At 44.8% G+C, this 24,811-nt stretch overlaps 2 protein-coding genes across 3 annotated transcripts; both read right to left on the bottom strand.

Moving 5' to 3' along the window:
* Positions 1-524: 524 nt before the first annotated feature.
* On the bottom strand, positions 525-1,547 carry LOC121270446 (zinc finger and SCAN domain-containing protein 2-like; the record flags this gene model as incomplete). The annotated part of the gene is made up of 1 exon (XM_041175781.1): positions 525-1,547. A coding segment is annotated over one exon (1,023 nt), but the record flags the coding sequence as incomplete, so codon positions are not given.
* Positions 1,548-15,964: 14,417 nt separating this feature from the next.
* On the bottom strand, positions 15,965-20,283 carry LOC121270445 (zinc finger protein 239-like). 2 transcript variants are annotated; one of them, XM_041175780.1, is made up of 2 exons: positions 20,006-20,283; positions 15,965-17,352 (listed from the first exon to the last, which is right to left on the bottom strand). In XM_041175780.1, exons 1-2 carry the CDS (start codon positions 20,155-20,157, stop codon positions 17,106-17,108), a joined length of 399 nt encoding a protein of 132 aa, XP_041031714.1. In that variant the 5' UTR covers positions 20,158-20,283; the 3' UTR covers positions 15,965-17,105. The 2 variants fall into 2 exon arrangements, with proteins under 2 accessions (XP_041031714.1, XP_041031713.1); XM_041175779.1 differs by having other exon boundaries at positions 19,919-20,283.
* Between the last annotated feature and the right edge of the window lie 4,528 nt (positions 20,284-24,811).

Raw genomic sequence — 24,811 nt, forward strand, 5'->3', positions numbered from 1 at the left:
TCCCAACAGCACTGGCAAACTCACCCGCAAGGATGTTAGTCCCGCTCTTGTTCAGATGTGGACCGTCCTGCTTGTACAGGTCCCACCTTCCCTGGAAACGGTCCCAGTGATCCAGGAATCTAAAACTCTCCCTCCTGCATCAACTCTTAAGCCACGTATTCATCTGCGCGATTCTCCTATTTCTTAGCTCACTAGCTTGTGGCACTGGAAGGAATCCAGAGATTACAACCCAAGACGTCTTGCTTTTTAGTCCGCTGCCTAACTCCCTGAATTCTTGATGCAAGACATCATCATTGAACAACCCCACTTCTGACTTCATGATGGACAGAAGGTCATTGATGAAGCAAGTGAACATAGTTCAGCCTTGGACATTCCCCTGAAGACCTCCTGCAGCTATGTCCTGGGGCTGAGATGATTGGACTCCAATAACCACAACAATCTTCCTTTTTAGAAGGAAGAAAACAGATCCCAATGAACATGGTTCAGTCCTGAATGTGGTTAACAGGTAAACAAAATAATAGTAGTTACTCGTGAACTCGCTGGTGTGTCAGTAGGTGGGATGATTGAGTGAATCCCTTCCCACACTCGAAGCAGGTGAATGGTCTCTCCCCAGTGTGAACTCGCTGGTGTCTCAGCAAGTTGGATGATTGAGTGAATCCCTTCCCACAGTTGGGGCAGGTGAATGGTCTCTCCCCAGTGTGAACTCGTTGGTGCTTCAGCAGGGTAGCTAACTCAGCAAATCCCTTCGCACACTCGGTGCAGGTAAACGGTTTATCCCCATTGTGAACTCGCTGGTGTACAATGAGTTGAGATGATTTCCTGAACCCAGTCCCACAGTGAGAGCACCTGAATGGTCTCTCGTCAGTGTGAACACGTTGATGGGTCATCAGTTCCCCAGAACTTTTAAAGCACTTTCCACAGTCTAGGCAATTAAAAGGTCTCTCGTCAGTGTGAACTCGTTGGTGTAACAGCAGGTTGGATGAGGTAGTGAATCGCTTCCCACACTCGGTGCAGGTGAATGGCTTCTCCCCAGAGTGAAAACGTTGGTGTATCATCATGTAGGATGACTGAGCGAATCCTTTCCCACACTCGGAGCAGGTGAATGGTTTCTCCCCAGTGTGAACTTTCTGGTGAGCAATTAGGTAGGACGACTGAATGAATCCTTTCCCACACTCAGAGCAAGTAAATGGTTTCTCCCCACTGTGAACTCGTTGGTGTGTCCTCAGATTGGATGACTGAGTGAACCTCTTCCCACACTCGGAGCACGTGAATGGCCTCTCCCCAGTGTGAAGCTGCTGGTGTGCCAACAGATTTGATGACCGATAGAAATCTTTTCCACATACGGAGCAGGTGAATGTTTTCTTCCCAGTGTGAACTCGCTGGTGTATCAGCAGGGTAGATGAATGAGTGAATCCCTTCCCACAGTCCCCACATTTCCACGGCTTTTTTCCATTGTGACTGCATTTATGTTTTGATAGGCCAGATGTTTGGTTGGAGCCTTGTCCACACACAGAACACGTATATGGTTTCTCCCCACTGTGAACGGTGCTTTCTCCTTCCATGTTCAAAATCTGATGATATTATAAATTGGTTCACTCTGTCAGATCCTGATGTGATGTTTGGTTAGTGGCATGACTGCAAATCCTCCCCTTCTAATAGCCTGTCAATTTGATTGGAAAGAAAAAAGTGAGTGAGAAAGAGAGCCCACAAAAATCATAGAGGCAAGTTGTGAACGTGAGCTGAATGAATCTGGTAAGTTGTGAAACTGGCATGAAGATAAAGTGACCATGAGAGCTGCTGGACTGTCGCAAAAACCCAACTGGTTCACTAACATTCTTCAGGTAAGGGAACCTGCCACCTGGCATACACAATACTCTGGCTTCTATGCAAGGAGAGAGAGAGAGACATGGGAGAGGCAGTGGGTGCAGGAGAGAGATTTTATACATTTACAGCTTGACCAGAACTTTGACAGACTTTTCCAAACCCTCAACCTCCACCACCTAGAAGGACCAGGTTAGCAGGTGTATGTGAACATCCAAGTTCCCCTCCAAGTCACACATCACCCTGATTTGTCTGACATTCAGTACTGGATGAAGAGAAATGTCTTTCATGTAAACCCTGGAAAATCTGAAGCCATTAGCTTCAGTCCCTGCTCCACTCCCTAGTCACTGACTCTATCTTTCTCCATTGCAACTGTTTGAGGCTGAACCAGACTATTCACAATCTCGATGTTATCTTTCACCCCAAACTGAGTTTCAAACCACATATCTGCATCATCATCATGATCACCTATTTCCACCTCAGTAATATTGCCCAACCCTCACCCTAGTCGCAATTTATCTGCTGCAAAAACCATCATCCATTCCTTTGTACCTCGAGACTTAACTATCCTAATGCACTCCCGGCCGGTCATCCAAAGCTCCGCTGTTCGTGTGCTCAGTTACACCAGGTCATGTTCACCAATCACCCTGTGCTCGCTGACCTACAAAGGCTCTGGGTTAAGAAGCAGCTAAATTTTAAGTTTCTCATCCTTGTTTCAAATCGCTCCATTATCTCGCCCCTCCTGTGATCTGTGATCTCCCCCAGCCTCACAACCCTTTGAGATGCTTTTTAAAACCTACCTCTTTGACCAAGCTATTGGTCACCTGTCCTAACATCTCTTTATACTTTTTATTCTCCTGTGAACACACATTGGAAGGTTCAATTACATGAAAGACGTGATATAAATACATATTGTTGTTGTTGGTTAGGAAACATGTCGCTGTTCCTTTAACATCACTGGTAAAAAAAAATCTGTACCTCTTTAGCAACAGAATTGTGGGAGCATCTTCACCCACATGGACTGCAGCGGTTCAAGAAGTTCAAGCATCATCTTCTCCAGAGGAAACTGGAGATTGGTAATATCTGTTGCTGGTCAAAAACAGAATTACCTGGAAAAACTCAGCAGGTCTGGCAGCATCGGCGGAGAAGAAAAGAGTTGACGTTTCGAGTCCTCATGACCCTTCATCTCCGTCGATGCTGCCAGACCTGCTGAGTTTTTCCAGGTAATTCTGTTTTTGTTTTGGATTTCCAGCATCCGCAGTTTTTTTTTATCTCTGTCGCTGGTCTTGTTAGTGAAAGGGCAGGATAATGGGACTAGCTGATTTGCTCTTGCAGAGAGCCAGCACAGGCAGGACGGGTTGAATAGCCTCCATCTGTATTATAACCATTCAATGACCCTTTGAAAAAAGACCTGCACTAGAGGTCAGGGATGAATTTCTGTCACCAATGCCCATCCTGCTACAAACCAGCTCTTGTTTGTTCCACCTGTCTTTCTGGACTCAATTCTGTGAGCAACAACTGTAGTAAAATATCACAAAATACTGCTGGTTCTGGTAATCTGAAATAAATAGAGGGAAATGCTTGAAATACTCAGCAGGTCAGGCAGTATTTGCGAAGCAGCGGAGTTAATGTTTCAGGATGTGCAGAATTAATTATGGGGAATAAAAATGATGCCGAATCTCATGGTCAATATAAGCTCAGAAGTGGAAGAGAAATGGACGATCGCGCAGGAAAACTAATTCCTGACTCTGAAAGGTACTGTGGGATGATCAAGCTGGAAAGCCAGAAGCACATGGTCAGGGGATGGGCAGCAGTGGAAACCTCATTTGGGCACAGTCGGCTGAATCAACAGTAAAATACTGAACATAACTAAAATACACCTATTATTAGATAGAGGAAGGCAGACAACGGCAGAGAGGTGATCAGGGAGGGGAGAGGTGAAATAGATCAATGGGTGGACATGGATTCAGATCTACAGTAAAGGAGCCACACCAGCCCCAGAGACATGGAACCTCTCACAGATGACAGAACATAGCACTAAAAACTCTAAGTTACCGATAAATAATCAAAAATACAGACCTCCAAATCAATTTCAGTTTTAAAACAGATGCCAAAGTCTGCATCTGGAAAGATATTTCATAACTTTTTTGACTAGGTAACAGAGAGGAAAGCTGAGGGCAATGCCTTTGATGTGGTGTACATGGACTTCCAAAAGGCATTTGATAAAGGGGTACAGAATATACTTGTGGGCAAAGTTAGAGCTTATGGAATAAAAAAGGCCGTCAGAAAATGGATATGAAATTGGCTGAGTGACAGGAAGCAGAGATTAGTGGTGCAGGGCTGTTTTTCGGACTGGAGAAAGGTTTATCATGGAGTTTCTCCAAAGATCAATGTTCGGAGCCCTGCTCTTCCTGATATATATTAAAACTTAGACTTTGGTGTACAGGGCACAATTTCAAAATGTGACCCAAAACAATGTGAACTTTGAGGAGGATAGTGTTAAGCTTCAAAATGACATAGATTGGTTGAATGGGTAAACACGTGGCAGATGAAAATTAAATGCAGAATAATATTAAGAGACTCATTTTGGTAGGAAGAAGGCAGATGGACAATGTAAAATAAAGGGTACAAATCTAAAGGGGTGCTTGTGGAGAGAAGGCTCCTGGGAGTATATGCACACAAATCATCGAAAGTGTCAGGACAGGTTGAGAGCGCAGTCCATCAAGTATACAGGATCCTGGGTTTTATAATCAGGGAAATAGAATACAAAAGCAAGGAAGTTATGATCAACTAGTAGAGAACACTAGTTTCAGCTCAGGGCACCATACTTTAAAATGGGTGTGAAGGTATTCGAGACGGTCCAGAAAAGACTCCCAAGAATGGTTCCAGAGATGAGGAACTTCAGTTATGTAGAGAGATTGAACAAGTTGGGGTTGCTCTCCTTAGAAAAGAAAAGGTTGAAAGGAGATTTTGTGGAGGTATTCAAAATCATGAGAGATCAGGACTGAGTAGATATGGAGAAACTGATCCCATTGGTGAAAGGATCAAGAACAAGAGGCCCAGATTTAAGGCATAAAGACAAAAAACTGCGGATGCTGGAAATCCAAAACAGAAACAGAAATACCTGGAAAAACTCAGCAGGTCTGGCAGCATCGGCGGAGAAGAGCAAAGTTGACGTTTCGAGTCCTCATGACCCTTCAACAGAACTAAGTAGAAATAGGAAAGGGGTGAAATATAAGCTGGTTTAAGGTGGGGTGGAGGGGGAAAAAGGTGGTGGGGGGGTTGTTGGAACTAGCAAGCAGTAATATTAGGAGATAACCAAAAGATGTCATCTTCCAACTAGGCACTTTACAGCCTTCCGGACTGAACATTGAGTTCAACAACTTTTGATCTTGAACTCCCTCCTCCATCCCCATCCCCATCCCCCTTTCCATTTCTTCCCCCTCCCTTTTGTTTTTTCCAATAATTTATATAGATTTTTCATTTCCCACCTATTTCCATTATTTTTAAATGTATTTCACCCATGGTTTATTTCACCCCACCCCCACTAGAGCTACCTTGCTTGTCCTGCTCTCCACTCTTAATTAGCACATTCTTTTAGATAATATCACCACCTTCAACACCTCTTTGTTCTTTTGTCTGTGACATCTTTTGGTTATCTCCTCCAATCACTGCTTGCTTGTCCTAACAACCGCAAACCACCCCCCCACCACCACCTCCCTTAAACCAGCTTATATTTCACCCCTTTCCTATTTCTACTTAGTTCTGTTGAAGGGTCATGAGGACTCGAAACATCAACTTTGCTCTTCTCCAACAATGCTGCCAGACCTGCTGAGTTTTTCCAGGTATTTCTGTTTTTGTTTTGGATTTCCAGCATCCGCAGTTTTTTGTTTTTTTCTCTGTGTTTAATTGACTGCCACTTCTCTTCAAGAAATGCCTACCTTGAAGAAGTTTTGTTCTACTCTCCATCAGGATTTTCGAATCTCTCTTTTGCCTTGTTCACCTTCATTGCTTTCCATTTCTCTCCTGGTGTTTGACAAGGTGTTTACTAAAACCCGCTTTCACAGCCATATTTCTTTTCTCAGTGACTGTCTCCGTCTCCGGCTTAACCCGAGTGGATTTCAACTGAAATTCCATCCCTCATGTTTCGAACCCACCCAGGATTACAGGTATCTCCGGGACATAAAACGTTTCTCGGATTGCTGTTCCCGTCACATTCTGAGATCCACACTCAGTGCCATGCGCCGCCATGTGAACACACTCGACCTCTCCCTCCAGCAGCACCGCCGCACCCTTTTTCAAAGCTGCACGTGCCCCCAGTTTTATTTTATTCTTCGTCTCATCCGACCCCGCAACAAGAAACTTTTTCTTTTTCTCTCAAGTGCTAAGGAACACAAGCTCCAACAACTCATCGACACCAACACCCACCCAGGACCCTCCACCCCTGCCTGTCCCTCCGTCCCCACCCCATCTTCCAATACCAGCCCCGGCCGTGTATTCACTATACCCCCTGACCTTCCCCTCTCCGATGCTGAACGTTCAGTGCTCAGCAAAGGACTTAGTTTCATACCCTTACGCCCTCATCTCAATGAATTTCGGGCTCGGCATAATGCTGAACTCTTCTTCCGCCGCCTTTGCCTCCGGGCTCACTTCTTTGGGCAGGAGTCATCTCCCCGTTCAATGGATCCTTTTACGCACATCCAATACCTGGACCCCTCCCTCTGGATTTTCTTGATCTTTTCATTGCGAACTGTGGGCGTGACATTAGTCGTCTCAATTTCTCTGCTCCTCTCACCCGTTCTAACCTGTCTCTCTCTGAACTTACTACACTCCGTTCTCTCAGGTCCAACCCTAACATTGTCATCAAACCCGCTGACAAGGGTGGTGCTGTTGTTGTCTGGCGCACTGACATCTACCTCGTGGAGGCTGAGCATCAGCTTGCAGACACCTCCTCCTGCCTCTCCCTGGACCATGACCCCACCACTGAACATCAAGCCATTGTTTCCAGGACTGTCACTGACCTCATCTCCTCTGGAGATTTTCCTTCCACAGCTTCCAACCTGATAGTCAGCCAACCTCGGACGGCCCGCATCTACGTCCTACCCAAAATCCACAAACAGGTCTGTCCCGGCAGACCTATCATGTCAGCCTATTCCTGCCCCACGGAACTCATTTGTCACTATCTTGACTCCCTTCTCTCTCCCCTTGTCCAGTCCCTTCCCACCTACATCCGTGATTCCTCTGACACCTTACGTCACATCAACAATTTCCAGTTCCCTGGCTCCAACCGCTTCCTCTTCACCATGGATGCCCAATCCCTCTACACCTCCATCCCCCACCAGGATGGACTGAGGGCTCTCAGCTTCTTCCTCGAACAGAGGACCAAACAATCCCCATCCACCACTACTCTCCTCTGAGGCTGAACGTTCTCACACTGCACAATTTCTCCTTAAACTCCTCTCACTTCCTCCAAATAAAAGGTGTGGCTATGGGTACCCGAATGGTCCCCAGCTATGCTTGTCTCTTTATGGGGTAGGTGGAACATTCCTTGTTCCAGACCTACTCCGACCCCCTCCCACAACTCTTTCTCTGGTACATTGATGATTACTTCGGTACTGCTTCATGCTCTTGTCGGGACCTGGAAAAATTTATTAATTTTGCTTCCAATCTCCATCATTTTCACATGGTCCATCTCTGACACTTCCCTTCCCTTCCTTGACCTCTCTGTCTCAATTTCTGGTGATAGACTGTCCACCAATATCCATTACAAGCCTACCGACTCCCACAGCTACCTCGACTACAGCTCCTCACACCCCGCTTCCTGTAAGGACTCCATCCCATTCTCTCAGTTCCTTCGCCTCCGTTGCATCTGTTCTAATGATGCTACCTTCAAAAACAGTTCCTCTGACATGTCCTCCTTCTTCCTTAACCGAAGTTTTCCACCCACAATAGTTGACAGGCCCTCAACCACGTCCGGCCCATCTCCCGCGCATCCGCCCTCACGCCTTCTCCTCCCTCCCAGAAACTGACAGGGCCCCCCTTGTCCTCACTTATCACCCCACCAGCCTCTGCATTCAAAGGATCATCCTCCGCCATTTCCGTCAACTCCAGCATGATGCCACTACCTTCCCTTCACCCCCCCACCCACCCCGGCGGCATTCCGTAAGGATCATTCCCTCCGAGACACCCTGGTCCACTCTTCCATCACCCCCTACTCCGCAACTCCCACCTACGGCACCTCCCCATGCAAACGCAAAATATGCAACACCTGCCCCTTCACTTCCACTCTCCTCACCGTCCAAGGTCCCAAACACTCCTTTCAAGTGAAGCAGCATTTCACTTGCCTTTCCCACAACTACGTCCACTGCATTCGTTGCTCCCAATGTGGTTTCCTCTACATTAGAGAGACCAAATGCAGACTGGGTGACTGCTTTGCAGAACACCTGTGGTCTGTTCGCAAGCATTATCCTGTCACTTGCCATTTTAACACTCCATCCTGCTCCCTTGCCCACATGTCTGTCCTTGGCTTGTTGCATTGTTCCAGTGAAGCTCAACGCAAATTGGAGGAACAGCATGTCATCTTCTGACTAGGCACTTTACAGCCTTCCGGACTGAATATTGAGTTCAACAACTTTCGATCTTGAACTCCCTCCTCCATCCCCACCCCCTTTCCGTTTCTTCCCCCCCCCTTTTGTTTTTTCCAATAATTTATATAGATTTTTCTTTTCCCACCTATTTCCATTATTTTTAAATGTATTCCACCTTTGGTTTATTTCACCCCACCCCCACTAGAGCTACCTTGCTTGCCCTGCTCACCAGTCTTAATTAGCACATTCTTTTAGATAATATCACCACCTTCAACACCTCTTTGTTCTTTTGTCTGTGACATCTTTTGGTTATCTCCTCCTATCACTGCTTGCTTGTCCCAACAACCACCCCCCTTCTTCCCCCCCTTAAACCAGTTTATATTTCACCCCTTTCCTATTTCTACTTAGTTCTGTTGAAGGATCATGAGGACTCGAAACGTCAACTTTGCTCTTCTCCGCCAATGCTGCCAGACCTGCTGAGTTTTTCCAGGTATTTCTGTTTTTGTTCCAGATTTAAGGCAGTTGGCCAAAGAAGCAATGGCAACATGAGAAAAAACCTTTTCATGCAGCGAGTGATTAGGATCTGGAGTGAACTACCTGAAATTGCAGCAGAGCCAGATTCAGTCATGGCATTCGAAAGGGAATTGGATCATTAACTGAAAAGGAAAACAAAATGCAGAGCTACAGGGAAAAGTCAGGGAACTGGGATTAAGTAAATTGATCTTGCAGGGAACCAGGGCAGACATGATGGGCAGAATTGCCTCCTTCTGTGCTGCGACCATTCTATGATTCTATGAGTCTCATCAGCAGGGATACTCCATGACCCATTACCATTATTCCTCCATTTAGTCCCTGACTCAACACCAATATTTCTCCATTTATAGACACTCCCTAACCCAACACCAATATTGCTCCACTTATAGACACTCCTGACCCAACACTTATAAATGCTCCATGACCCACCGTCATTATTCCTTCATTTATATGTGCTCCATGACCCAACACCATTTTCCTCCATTTATAGACACTCCCTGACCCATCACCATTATCCTCCGTTTACAGACTTTCCCTGAGCCAATGCCAATATTTCTCCATTTATAGGCACTCCTTGGCCTAGCGCTATTTTTCCTCTATTTATAGACACGCCTTGACCTATTGCTACTTTTCATTCATTTTAAGACTCTCTAACCATTGCCATTACTGCTGCATGTTTACATGCTCTCTTATCCATCCCATTATTCCTCCATTTATAGGGGCTCCCTGACCATTACAAATTTTCCTCAATTACAGATGTGCCCTAACTTTTACCATTTTCCTCCATTTACAGATTATCCCTGACCCATCACTATTATTTCTCTATTAACAGAAGCTCCCTAACCCATCGCCATTTTCCTCCATTTATTGACGCTCCCTGACCCATTGTCCTTATTTCCTCCATTTATAGATACTCCATGTGTGAGCTGACACTGCGCAGGTGAGAGACTAGAGCCAAAGGGAGAAACCGGGTAGTCGCGCTGCGGACTGGGATAACATTCACAGTTTCATATTCGTGTCTCAGATGGAAAATATTGACCGGTTTTAATTTGGGCTCTGGATCCGCATTCGGTCTTTGTAAACTCTCCATTTTAAACCCGCTCGCTCGAGCTCTCTTACCGTCTGTCAAGATGGCCCGCGCATGCTCAGATCAGAATGCCCGGGGAGTGACTGATGGCAACACCGGACCAATAGGAAGAGGGGGTGAGACTGGAGGACAGGCTTGGAGTGGCTGGTCCTCCAACCAATCAGAGTGAATGAGGGGCGGGGCTGAGCCTGGATCTCCCTCGTTGGCTGAAATTCTGCATCATTTTGAAAGCTGATTTGTCTCAAACTCCGGGGGAAGCTGGACCTTTCTGAAGAAGCTCTGAAGAAGAGTCATACGGACTCGAAACGTTAACTCTGTCTTTCTCTCCACAGATGTTGTCAGACCTGCTGAGTTTTTGCAGCATTTTTGTTTTTGTTTCAGGTTTCCAGCATCTGCAGTAGTTCGCCTTTAGCCTGAACCTTTCTGTTTGTGGCTTTAAACAGATGAAACTATGTGGGTGTGGAGCAAACACTTCAAGACCCGGGAGAGTTTGATAAGCTCCCACAATGGGAGTGGACAGCCAGACCCGCCGGACTCACCTATCCTGCCTGATTTCAACCCAGAATGAGCTGGAAAGCCATCTCCATTCATCAGGACTGTCTGCAGTGGGGTTTTTGACTCACAGGCAGAAATATTAATTGTTAGTCATTTCGTAGTACAGAACTTGAGTATTGCTGAAAAAAGAGACATATCTAAGCTTTTCATCTTGCACTCATCAGAACTCGCAAGAATACCAATATAAGGGGGAAAACAACTTATATTCTATGTGAAGAGAGTGCTGATTGATTGGCAAGTGATGTTGCTGTACTGGAAGCTACACACATTAATACACAGGGCCCTGTTCTTTGCAGACAGAAAGAACAATTTTAAAAATTAATTCATGGGATGTGGGCTTCACTGGCTGGGCTAGTATTTATTGTCCATCCCTAGTTGCTCTTGAGAAGGTGGTGGTGAGCTGCCTTCTTGAACTGCTGCAGTCCATGTGGTGTAGGTACACTCACAATGCTGGATTTTGACCCAGCGACAGTGAAGGAACTGTGATATACTTCCAAGTCAGGATGGTAAGTGACTTGGAGGGGAACTTCCAGGTGGTGGTGTTCCCATCTATCTGCTGCCCTCGTCCTTCTAGATGCTAGTGTTCATGAGTTTGGAAGGTGCTGTTGAAGGAGCCTTAGTGAATTCCTGCAGTGCATCTTGTAGATGGTACATGCTGCTGCGACTGTGCGTCAGTGGTCGAGGGAGTGAATGTTTGTGGAGGTGGTGCCAATCAAGCGGGCTGCTTTGTCCTGGATGGTGTCAAGCTTCTTGAGTGTTGTGGGAGCTGCACTCATCCAGGAAAGTGGGGAGTGTTCCATCACACTCCTGATTTGTGCCTTGTAGATGGTGAACAGGCTTTGGGAGTCAGGTGAGTTACACATCGCAGAATTCCTAGCCTCTGACCTGCTCTTGCAGTTCCAGTATTTATATGGCTAGTCCAGTTCAGTTTCTGGTCAATGGTAATCCCCAGGATGTTGATAGTGGGTGATTCAGTGATAGTAATGCTATTGAACATCAAGGGGTGATGGCTGGATTCTCTCTTGTTGGAGATAGTCATTGCCTGACACTTGTGTGGCGTGAATGTTACTTGCCACTTGTGAGCCCAAACCTGGATATTGTCCAGGTCTTGCTGAATTTGGACATAGACTGCTTCAGTATCTGAGGAGTCACGAATGGTGCTGAAAATTGTGCAATCATCAGCGAACATCCCCATGTACATACATTACGCCTACTTCAGCTAAACAAAATAAATGACAGCCATTCTTGGACTCATTCTTCAGGGCAATTCCTTGACCAGTCAGGGTCAAGCTGCCTCATTTAAATTTCAAACATTGCTTGGCAGTTAGCTGTCAGTCACCATCAGAGATGCATTCACCAAGGCAACACCTCTTGCCAAACAATCAACACTCTCTTTATATACAGTATACATTGTTTTCTCCCTTTTATTGGTATTCTTGCGAGTGTCCTAATGAGTGCAAGATGAAAAGCTTAGACATGTCTCTTTTTTCAGCAATACTTAATGCTAATAGTTATTTTTTATTAACAACCCTAAAACCCTCAAGTGCCACCAAACTGACTGGCTCTCCTCCTTTCTATCTCCACTATGTTGTAGGTTAATGTGGCACTTATATCATCTAACCACCGCCTACCTTGTGAGAGAGCAGAACTACAGTAGCTATAGAAACCACATCTTTATCCATCCTCTCCTCATCCTCTCAGGATGAAATCATTCGTATGTTTCACTAGTATTAACCGTTATCCTACAAAGAAATGTCTGTTCATTATTGCTTAGTCATTATGAATCTAATCCAGCTACTCCAATGTTCATTCTAATTCAGTTTGCATTTGTGATTAATTGAACTATCACTTCTGCTCGTATTTCTGCCTTATCCTCATGTTCAGTCTTGTTTTTGTCGAGTGATCTTTCTGTAGTCAGAAGTCAGTTCACTGACTGTCCAGCTGCATGTATTGTCTCGGGGTAACTGGGTTTGTGTCCAAGGTGCCTGTGTTAGACATTCAGTCATTGTTTAATACACAACCTATGCAGTGAAATCAGAAACAACTTGTTACATAAAAGGTGAACCAACCTGGACCAACCACCCCAAAAGACTGTGGTTGCTGGAGGTATGCAGTGGAGTTCCCCATGGTTCTGCTTCAGGATCACTGCTGTTTTTGATTACACATTACTGACTTCGATTAGAGATTACAGGGAACAATGTCAACATTTTCAGATGACACAAAATTTGAAAGTGTAGAAAACAGTGAGGGTGATAGTGATAGATTTCAAAAGGACAGAACCAGAGTGGTGGAATGGGTGGGCTCATGACAGATGAAATTCATCACAGCAAAGTGCGAGTTGATATATTCTGGGCAGAAGGATGAGGAGAGATAATACGAGGCAAAGGGCAGAATTTAGTTAGGATTTCGAATGCACAGCCTGACCGCCTGGTGGATACAAATTCAATAGTAACCTGAAAAAAGAAATTTGATAAAAACTTGAAACAGAAACAGACTGCAGGAATATGTGGAAAGTGGAGCAGTGGGCCAAACTGGAATGGTCTTATAAAGAGTTGGTGCAGACCCGATGGGCTGAATGACCTCTTTCTTCACTGTACAATGATTCTTATGATTCAGCAATGTCATCTTTTCATACGGGTCTTGCTGAATGGAGCAAAATTAGAGGCTGAATTTCTTTTCAATTAATCAGTTGTATGGGAAGCTGCTCTGTATCTCACGCCATTTCTTAAGATTGTTAATCTAGTTGCAGCCCCTTCACCAACTTCCTCTGTCCTGCTCAAACATATCCTGTTTACTTCTGCAACAGTTTCTAATGTCAAAGCAGCTTTTAAAAAAACCACATTATTCTACGTTTATTCGTCCTGTGGGACCTGGTTTATTTCCACCTTCTCAATTATTTTCGAATGCTGTTCCTTGATCACATTACACAAATGTGAAATGTTTCATTTCGGATTAAATTCACAAGGATTGCTGAATCCTCTCTCCTCCCGTGAAGGTGCTGACTCAGTCTGGGTTTGGTTTTACACTCACTGATTTTTCTCTCTCTCTACTCCTCTCCCAAAGGTGCCGATTCTGACTGGGTTCAATTCTACACTCACTGGTTCCTCTCTCTCTCTCCTTTTCTGAGGGTGCTGACTCCGGCTGGGTTTGGTTCGACACTCACTCGTTCCTCTCGCTCTCTCTCCTCTCCTTAAGGCACTGATTCAGTCTGGGCTAAGTTCAACACTCACTGGTTCCACTCCAACTTCTTTCCCAAGTGCTCAATATTACAGACACTCGAGTCTCTAAGTATTTGACCCCCAGAGGTCTGATAGCGGAACCCGGAGTTGATCTGATCTGATGCTACGTATCATGCTAAGGAAACATGGTCCCTTTAACTATCGCCAGTGGATATTGTGTCTGTCCCTTTAAGAGCTGCCCCCACTCTCACGTTTCCTTGAATGATTGAAACTAATAATAAAATTCCAGAAAATCCAACACATTTACTCACAAGTGTTTAAATATGCCTCCACTCCAGCAAGTTGATTTCTTGAAATGTTTAAACAATTGGAGGTGGGATGTTGAATTATTTCTGAGTTGAGTAAATACAGAGGCGGCCGGGCAGCTCCTTCAAGGTTTCACCCAGAAAGAACCTGGATCTGATCCACTGAACCTGCTCCCACCCACTGACACCTCACAATGCCCGGCCGATTGACGGCAGTTCCGGACCAATAGGAAGAGGGGCAAGTTTGGAACTCCGAGTGGGAGCAGCTGCTGCTCCAACCAATCGGAGTGAATGAGGGGCGGGGCTGATCCCGGATCTCCCTCATTGGATGAAACTTTGCATCATTTTGAAAGCTGATTTGTCTCAAACTCCAGGAGAAAACTGGACCTTTCCGTTTGTGGCTTTAAACAGATGAAACCCTCTGGATGTGGAGGAAATATTTCAACATTTGTTAGTGAAATGGATTCATTCAGGACAGACAGCAGGGATCATTTGAGGGAATAACAGTGTAATGAGCAGGGAAATTCAGTGTCAGGTTTGGGGACCTGGGATTGTAACTGAAATAATCTGGAGTATGAAAGGAGAACATAACAACAAACTGAATAATAAGCAACTGGACATCAATTAGTCTAGTCTTATCAAGGAGAAATCAGAAATTCATCGCCGCATGTGTGAAACAAAACTGATTTAAAACATATATCTAGAAATTTAACATCCAGCCCCGTTATATAGAGATTATGAATATCAGCAGCAACAAACTCCAACTGTTATAATGAAGATGGTTCAGTCGTAAATGTGTTTAACAGCAGCAATAAAAACTTCAATTTATATATCTTTAACATAGTTAAACATCCCAAGGTGCTTCACAGGAGTGTTATCAAACAAACCTCAACACCAAGATGCAGAAGGAGATAATTAGGAGAGATGAACAAGTACTGGGTCAAAGAGGCAGGTTTTAAGGAACCTCTTAAAGGATAGATGAGAAAGTTAGAGAGGTGGAGATGATGAGGGAGGGAATCCAGACCTTAGCATCCAGGCAGCTGAATGCCGGTCTGGCACTGGAGGAGTGATGAAAATCAGGAATGTGCAAGAGTCCAGAATTGGAGGGGCAGAAAGATCTCAGAGGGATGTCGGGAAGGAGGTGGTTACGGGGATAGGGAGGAGTGAGACGATGGAGGGATTTGAAATAAAATCTGAGAATTGTAAAATTGAAATGCATTGCCAGACTGGGAAATAATGTAGTTCAGTGAGTATAAGGGTAATGGGACTATCTGTGAGTTAGGATACAGGCACCAGTGTTCCAGATTTACAGCAGGCGGAATATGAGAGGATGGTTAGGAGATCTTTGGAATACTTGGGACTAGAGGGAGAAAAGTGATGAATGAGGGTTTCAGCAGCAAATAGGCTGAAGGAGGAGTAGAGATGGGGGATGTGACAGAGGTGGAAGTCGGCAGCCTTGGTGATGAAACAGATATGGGTCAGAAAATCAGCTCGGGGTGAAATTGATGCTGAGATGATGAACAGTTTGGTTCAGGCTCAGGCAGTGGCCAAAATAACAACATAATCCAACCAATACAGTTAGATGTGAATGTGCTGGTATGCCCGCAGGTTGAGTGACTGAGTGAATTCTTTCCAACACTCAGTGCAGGTGAATGGTTTCTCTCCAGTGTAAGTGAGTTGGTATTTCATCAGATCTTTCGAGCTTTTAAAACTCTTCCCACAGTGAGAACAATTAAAAGGTCTCTTTTCAGAGTGAGCAACTCGATGGGTAGTGAGGCTGGACACACGAGTGATTCCTTTCCCACATATGGAGCAGATGAACAGCATTTCCCTGGTGTGAACTTGCAGGTTTTAGGGATTGAACCCCTTACAACAGGATCGGACGTGACAATAAAGTTCAGCTATTGAGCAGCTTTATTAAGAGAAAGGCAGGACAAACTTCCAGACTAAAGGTAAAGTTTAAGCAGTAATTTACAGAATAATGTGAGCTCTATACTTCCCGTATCATATCTGGACAGCAGAACGCACTTCTTTCCTCATAGCTTCCGGTTTTCTTGTGGAGTTTCCAGGTTTCTTGCTTCTTTCTTATTTCTTTGTCTTCTTCCCTTTGTTGTTTTTTTACTCCACTGCACTAAACCCCTTGAGAGGACTGTTCTTATGCTGGAAACACCCCCAACTCACTCCCCTGAGGCTACCAATGAGAACTACACAATCATGTGGCTTTTGTCCAATCACAGGTGTGTTCATGTGAAGATACGAGGAGGAAATGAGGAATTTCTCCTCTCAGAGGGTTGTTAGTTTTGGAATTCTCATCCACAGAGAGCAGTGGGGACCGGGTCACTGAATAGATTCAAGGCTGAGTTAGACAGATTTTTTATCTTCAAGGGAGTCAAGGGTTATGTAGGTAGGTGGGAAAGTGGAATTAAGGCCACAATCAGATCAGATCTTATTGAATGATAGGGCAGGCTCAATGGGCCTAATGATCTCCTCCTGTTCAGGTTTTTTATGTCCTTTTGTTCCCCATACCCGAGAAAAGGGAACTGCGAACAACATCAGTGAACATGGGCAAGCGGAGTGTTCAGCAGTTTAGTGGGAAAAGGATTGAGCGAAGAGGTGGGTCTCATGGGCATGAGGGTAGATAGGGAAAAGGTAGAGAAAGGTGCGGTTTAGGGCTTGGAGTAGGGCAACTTTAGAGGTAGTTCGTCCCGGTGGACCAGTGGAAGGGATGGAAGCAGCAGAGGCAGCTGATGGGATTGTCTCAATCTTAGTGACAAAGAAGTTCCATGAATTCTCACCCTTGCTGGGGGTGAGGATGGAGGAGACAGGGGAGAGGGAGAGCGCTTCAAAAGAAACTAACTTGTGTTAGTGATATTAAAAGACTTAACTTTTGGGTTTAACATAAAGCTAATGTATTTGACTTTATCGAGAATATGAGCACATCAAGCTGGGCTGGAGTTTATTAACATCAACAGACATAGTGCCCAAAGAACATGGTTCAATCCTGGATATGATTAACAGCAAAATCCAATCACTGTTGTTACTTGTCAACTTGCTGGTGTCTCAGCAGTGTGGATGACTGAGTGAATCCCTTCCCATACATAGAGCAGGTGAATTGTCTCTTCCCAGTGTGAATACGTTGGTGTGTCATCAGGTAGGTTAATTGAGTGAATCCTTTCCCACAGTCGGAGCAGGTGAATGGCCTCTCCCCAGTATGAATGCGCTGGTGTATGGTGAGTTGAGATGATTGCCTGAACCCCATCCAACAGTGAGAGCATCTGAACGGTCTGTAGACAGTACGAAAAAGTTGATGGGACATCAGTCAAGAACTTTTATAGCACTTCCTGCTGTCTAGGCATTTAAAAGGTCTCTTGTTCGTGTAAACTTGCTGGTATCTCAATAGGTTGAATGAGTGAATAAATCTCTTACCACACTTGGAGCAGATGAACGGCCTCTCACCAGTGTGAATTCGCTGATGTGTCAACAAGTGGGATAAACAAGTGAATCCCATCCTGCAGTGGGAGCAGGTGAATGTCCACTTCCCAGTGTGAGCTCGCTGGTGGGTTAGCCAATTGGATGAGGTAGTGAATCCCTTCCCACACTCGAAGCAGGTGAACGGCCTCTCCCCAGTATGAGTGCACTAGTGTACAGTGAGGTCAGATGAGTCCCTGAACCCAGTCCCACAGTGAGAGCACCTGAACGGTCTCTCTTCAGTGTGAACACGTTGATGGGGCATCAATTTCCCAGAACTTTTATAGCACTTCCCACAGTCTGAGCATTTAAAAGGTCTCTCATTAGTGTGAACTCGCTGGGGTGTCAGCAGGTTAGATGACTGAGTGAATCCCTTCCCACACCTGGAGCAGGTGAACAGTCTCTCCCCAGTGTGAGTGTGCTGATGTACAGTGAGTTGAGATGATCACCTGAAACCAGTCGCGCAGTGAGAGCAACTGAATGATCTCTCGTCAGTGTGATCATGTTGATGATGCATCAGTTCCTGGAAACTTTTATAGCACTTCCCATAGTCTGGGCAATTAATAGGTTCCTTCTCAGTGTGAACTCGCTGGTGTCTTAACAGATTGTATAAGTTAGCAAATCTTTTCCCACACTTAGAGCAGTTGAACAGCCTCTCTCCAGTGTGAACCTGCTGGTGTGTCATCAGGTGGGATGAACAAGTGAATCTCCTCCCACAGTCAGAGCAGGTGAATGGCCTCTTCCCAGTGTGAGTGTCCTGGTGTTTAGTGAGGTTAGATGATTGCTTGAATCCAGTCCTGCATTAAGAGCAGCTAAATGATCTCTCGTCAGCATGAACATGTTGATGGAACGTCAGTTCCTGGGAACTTTTATAGCACTTAGCACAGTCTGGGGATTTAAAAAGTATCTCATCAGTGTGAACTCGCCAGTGTCTCAGCAGGTTGGATGAGTTTGCAAATCCCTTCCCACACTTAGAGCAGATGAACAGCTTCTCCCCAGTGTGAATGTACTGGTGTGTCAGCAGGTGGGATGAGGTAGTGAAACCTTTCCCACACATGGGGCAGGTGAATGGCCTCTCCCAAGTGTGACTGCCTCGATGAATATCCACCTTGAATGGGCAATTGAATCCTTCCTCACAGTCCCCACATTTCCATGGATTCTTCCCGGTGTTACTGCACTTGTGTTTCGACAGGCCAGATGATTGTCTGAAGCCTTGTCCACACATAGAACACCTGTAAGGTTTCTCTCTAATGTTATTGGTACTTTTTCCTTCTATGATTAACATTGAACAAGTTATGATAAAGGTAGCAACTCTGTCAGATATTGATGTGATGTTGGGTTTGATTTTCTAACTGTAAATCCTCCCCTTCTAATACCCTGTGAAATTGATTTAATGTAGAAAAAAGGAAGTGAGAAAAAACCGACAAAAACACAAAGGCAGGTTGTGAAGTAAAGCTGAATAGATCTGGTAATTTGTGGGGCCGGCACCAGGAATAAGTGATGATGAAAGCTGCTGGGTTGTTATAAAAACCCAACTGGATAACTAATGTCCTTCAGGGAGAGAAGCTGTCACCCGGTCTGGGCCTGCACAAGACTCTGGCCTCCATGGGAGGAGGGAGAGAGAGATGGGAGAGGCAGGGGCTGAAGGAGGGGGATTTTATATATCTACAATCAAGCAGAACTTTGACAGAATCTCCCAAGCCCTCAACCTCTACATCTAGAAGGACCAGGATTGCAAGTGTGTGTGAAGACCATCACCTCCAAGTTCCCCTCCAAGTCACACACTTAAATAAAAGTAAAATGCTGCGCATGTTGGAGATCTGAAATAAAAACAGAAGGTGCTGGAAATACTCAACAGGACTGGTAGCATTTGTGGAGAAAGAAATAGAGTTAACATTTTGGGGGGCTGCAGAATGAATTATGGGCAATAAAAATAACACAAAATTTGCATGTCAGTATATGCTCAGAAGTGGAAGAGAAATGGATTATAGTGCAGGAAAAACAATTCCTGACTATGAAAGGTACTGTGGGAAAATAAGACTGCTAAGTCAGCAGCACATGGTCGGGAGATGGGCAGTGGTGGGAACCTCATTCAGGCCTGGTCAGCAGAAGTAACAGTAAAATACTAATTACAGTTAAAATACACCTATTATTAGAAACAGGGTGTTAGACAATGACAGAGAGGTGATCAGAGAGGCCAGAGATGAAACAGAGCAATGGATGGACATGGAATCAGATCCGCTTAAAGGAACCACACCAGCTGCAAAGACATGGAAATTTTCACAGATAACAGAGCATAGCACTAAAAGCCCTAAATTGTAGATGACTAGTCAAAAACTACTCTGAAACAATAACTGAAATAATTTCAGTTTTCAATATTACCTCCTGCTGGAGCCTGAAGCTGGAAAGGTACCATAATCACTGGAGTCAGAAAAAGTTGAGGAAATACCAGGGAACTCCACTACAAACCTGCTTCCAGCCTGAAAAATGTCCAACGACTGTTTCCTGTCGCTCAGCCAATTCTGTAGCCATGTTGCTAATGTCCCTTTTATTCCATGAGCTATAACTTTGTTCACAAGTCTGTTGTGTGCCACTTTATCAAATGTCTTTTGAAAATCCATGTTAATCACATTTTATCATCGCCTTCATCAAAACCTCTGTTACCTCTTCTAAAAACTCCAGCAAGTTAGTTAAACATGATTTTTGATGATAGTCCAGGATAGAAATTCACACCATTCTCTCCTCCTGCTCCAGGATCAGTAAAGTGAGTTAAAGATAATTTCTCATTAACAAACCCATTGCTGCATTTCCTTCATTCACCCACATTTGTCCACTCGAGCCTGGCACCGGGAGAAAGCCCGCAGCTGCCGTTCCGTTCGGGACAAAGGCGGGCCCGGTACTTTGTTATTGAGGGTGTTGAGCCCTCCACTGGGTGTTTGTGAAGCCTCCCCTCCCCCCCCCACTGCCCCTAACGCTGCCTCCGTTTATCCGCATCCTTCCCGCCTGAAGATGAGACAAACAAGCGTCTGTCCAAATACATCATCCGCACTGCGCATGCTCCAAATCACAATTACCGGATGATTGACGGCAGCTCAGGACCAATAGAGAAAGGGATAAGACTGGAGGACCAAGTGGGAGCGGCTGGTCCTCCAACCAATCGGAGTGAGTGAGGGGCGGGGCTGGGCCCGGATCTCCCTCATTGGCTGGAACTCTGCATCATTTTGAAAGCTGATTTGTCTCAAACTCCAGGAGAAAACTGGAATGTTCTGCTTGTGGCTTTAAACAGATGAAACCCTGTGGGTGAGGAGCAAACATTTCAACATTTATTACTGAAATGGGTTCATTCAGGACAGACAGCAGGGATTATTTCAGGAAATCACACAGTGCAGTGATTGTTTCTCTTTGAACTCATCCCTTGGGGAATAATGTGAATTTGTTGAAGAATTCACAGGCTGTTTAACGCTCCCTCCGTGCCTGGAACCATTTAATTCCTGCTGATCTGTTGTCCCGGCTTCAACCAGGAGAATTTGATGAGCTCACAACTCACACAATGGAAGTGGACAGCCAGACCCGCCGGACACACCTATCCTGCCTGATATCAACCCAGAATGAGCTGGAGAGGCGACTCCACTCACCAGTGCGGTTTCTGACTCAGAGGCAGGATTGCGAAGCTATTATTTACTAGTAACCCTAAAAGTTACAACTACCACCAAACTGATAGATCTTCTCCTTTGTATTTCGACTTCATTGTCCAAATAAAGTCTTGATTTTACCTTTTCAGTTTAGTGACGGCACTTACAACATCTAACAACCTGCTTCCTTGTGAGAGGGCAGAGCTAGTTGCTGCAGAAACCACATCCTTATCTACCAAACCTCTCCTCACCCTCACAGAATCAAACCATTTCCATTTTTCTCCAATGTTTTCCATTATCCTTGAATGAATTGTCTCAGTTTATTATTGATTCTGCATTATGATTCTAATCCAGCTGCTCCAATTCCACTTAAGTTTACATTGTGGTTGATTGTGAACGATCACATCTGCTTCTGTTTCTGCTTTAACTTCATGTTCAGTCTGGTTTTGCTCGAGTGAACTTTCTGTGGTCAGAAATCAGTTCAGTGACCCCTGTCCAGCTGCATGTATTTTCTTGGGGTAACTGGATTTCTGGCCCTGGTGACCATGTTAGACTTTGAGTCATTGTTTAATACACAACCTGTGCAGTGAAGTCAGAAACAACGTGTTCACGTAACTTGCACCACATGGACTGCTGCAGTTCAGGAATGCAAGTCATCTCAAGGGAAATTAGGGATTCGTAATAAACGCTGGCCTAGCCAGGGGCACCCAAATCGCATGAATTAATAAAAAAAATACCTGGACCAATCTCTCCAAAAGGCTGTGGCTGTTGGGGGTCAATTGAAATTTTCAAGATGGGAATCAATGGATTCTTAAATAAAGATATCAAAGGAAATGGATCAAAGTTGCGAAAATGGAGTTGAGGTGCAGGTCAACCATGATCTCATTGAATGGTGGAGCAGGCTTGAGGGGCTGAATGGCCTCATCTTGTTTCTATGTCCTGGCTGAAGTCCCTCCAGCAATGATTACCCCAGAAAGGGGGAATTTGTGATGTCTGTGTCACGTACAGCATAATCAGTGTATGACCCTGATCTGTCCTCACTCATCCTGCTCTAGGGGGCAGCACTCTCCTCTCAGAAGGGGTTTAAAGGAGGATCCATCCCATCTGACAGAGGCGATACTACAGACCCATCATATCTGTGCCACCTATTTCCCACAGTAACCCAAACACAATGTCCATTTACAAACATTACTTTCATTTTCCAATTGTTTTACAGGGATTCACCACATGCATGGTAGTTTACATTACTGGAAGTAATCCTTTTAGAAAATAAACCTTCACTCTACTTTATTAGGCACGCATCCAGAATATTAAACTCCATCCCACATACAGAGGTTATGAATATCAGCAGAAATTAACTCCAACTTTCAGAATGAACATGGTTCCGTCCTGAACGTGATTAACCATAACAACAGAATCCAAACCCCAGAGTCACATGTGAACTAGCTGATGTTTCAGCAGGGTGACTGAATGATTAAATCCCTTCTCACATGGAGCAGGTGAATGGCTTCTCCTGGTGTGAGCTCACTGATGCACCATCAAGCGGGAGTGTGAGCTCACTGATGCACCATCAAGTGGGAGGAATGAGTGAAACCCTTTCCACACTCGGTACGTTTAACTGGTTTCTCTTCCCTGTGAACCAACTGCTGTTCCATCAGGTTAGTGGACTGACTGAATCCCTTCCCACACTCGGAGCAGGTGAATGGCTTCTCCCCAGTGTGGGTGTGTTTGTGTGTCTGTAGGTGGAACAAGTCCCTAAGCCTCTTTCCACAGCCAGAGCACTGAAACGGTCTCTCATCAGTGTGAATTATCTTGTGTTTCTGCAGGCTAGGTGAATTTTGAATCGCTTCCCACACACAGAGCAGGTGAATGGTGTCTCTCCAGTGTGAACTCACAGATGTGTCAGCAGGCTGAATGACCAAGTGAATCCCTTCCCACACATGGAGCAGGTGAATGGTCCCAGTGTGACTGCATCGATGAGTTTCCAGCTGCGATGGAGAATTAAATCCCTTCCCACAATCCACACATTCATGTTTCTGCATGAAGTGATTGAGTTTGTGCTTTGAAAAAGCAAATGATTGACTGAAGCCTTGTCCACACAGCGAGCATGTGTGTGATCTCTCCACATTGCGATTGGTGTTTTCTTCTTCCATATTTAAAGGCTGATGTTATTCAGATCCTGATGAATTAGATCTTGAGGTGATGTTTGGTTTGAGTTTCCCATCTGCAAACCTACCCTTTCTAATCCCCTGTGGAAGGAGTTTACAAACGTCATCACTGAAAGAACACAATAGAAATTCAGGAAAACATTCTAGTTTCTATGGAACATTTTGCTCTTTCTTTCCTCTCTTTCGGGTAATAAAGTTATTTAAGACCTCTGGGGGCCATTTTGTGAGTTGCTGCAAGCCCAGGTAAGGGTCTCATCCTCAGGGTTACGAGCTGTGGCCAATGGAGGATCCAGTGAACTTTCAGTGGTGATGGTGAAAGAACTAGAACCTCGAGGGACAATAACTGCTTACAGGAGGAGGGAGGATCCTTCAGGAAGGGAACTTGTGTTTCCTCTAAACACATATGAGGAAGGCAATGGGAAGCCACCTCATGGATTCTTGTCCCTAGTCATGGAGCTGATTGAAGTTGAAAATGTGAGAGTCTTATGAGCAGCCAATGAGGAAAGTGCAAGACTGTGAGGCACAGAGAAATGAGCAGAGAACCTGCCCATGTGCAGATCACCACAGCTCTCTTTTCCCTTCTCTAAAACTATAAATCCCGATTCCACACACCCTCTCTCTTCCCTGTGCTCAAATCCAAACTCATTACACCATCACCAACATATTTCCTTCCAGACAATTTTTCTCCCTCAAACTATGGACACTGACTGGGTTCAGTTTTACAGTCACTGATTCCTCTCTCTCTCCTCTCCTGAAGGTGCTGACTCTGACTGGGTTCAGTCCCACACTCACTGGTTCCCTCTCGTTCCTCTCCTGAAGTTACTGAATCTGTCTGGGTTCAGTTCTGCGATGACTGGATTCTCTTCCAGAAGGGATAAGGCCAGTGACAGTCTGAGAATTGATGGTGACATGTTCAGCACTGTGGTCACTGTCCGGAGATATTAGGAGGATGAGTCTAGGAGGTGTTTTTATTCTTTAAGGAAAGGGTTAATCTTACTAGCAACAGCTTTCATAACTGGGTTGAAATGACCTGATGATGGATGCTGATCTACTAACACTAATGATTTGTCTTTACATCATTACTCATTTAACTTCTAACCTCTGTTAAAGAGGGAAGTGTGACTTCAAAATTATAATATTGTAATATCTACAAGTAATTCTAATTGTCAAGCTCCACAATCAGATCAAGGTGGTGATCCTGAATGTTTGAACACAGATGGACCCTCACAGATCCAGCAACTTCTAACATGACATTACAACCTGGTCAATTGGAAAATTAATTGGAAACTTTTCAGTGACAGATTATGACATAATTATAAAGAAAGGATAGTTGTGCAAACACTATATTTCCAGTTAGAATTTACAACAAGGGTAGTGAATGTCTTTGACTCTGTAACAGACTCAGGATTAAATGTTTCACTTGTAGAATAGCAATTAAATGAAAATAGAGGAACATGCTATAGGGTAATGAAATA

Source organism: Carcharodon carcharias, chromosome 27 (genome assembly GCF_017639515.1).
Source record: "Carcharodon carcharias isolate sCarCar2 chromosome 27, sCarCar2.pri, whole genome shotgun sequence".
In the NCBI taxonomy this organism is placed as follows: domain Eukaryota; kingdom Metazoa; phylum Chordata; class Chondrichthyes; order Lamniformes; family Lamnidae; genus Carcharodon; species Carcharodon carcharias.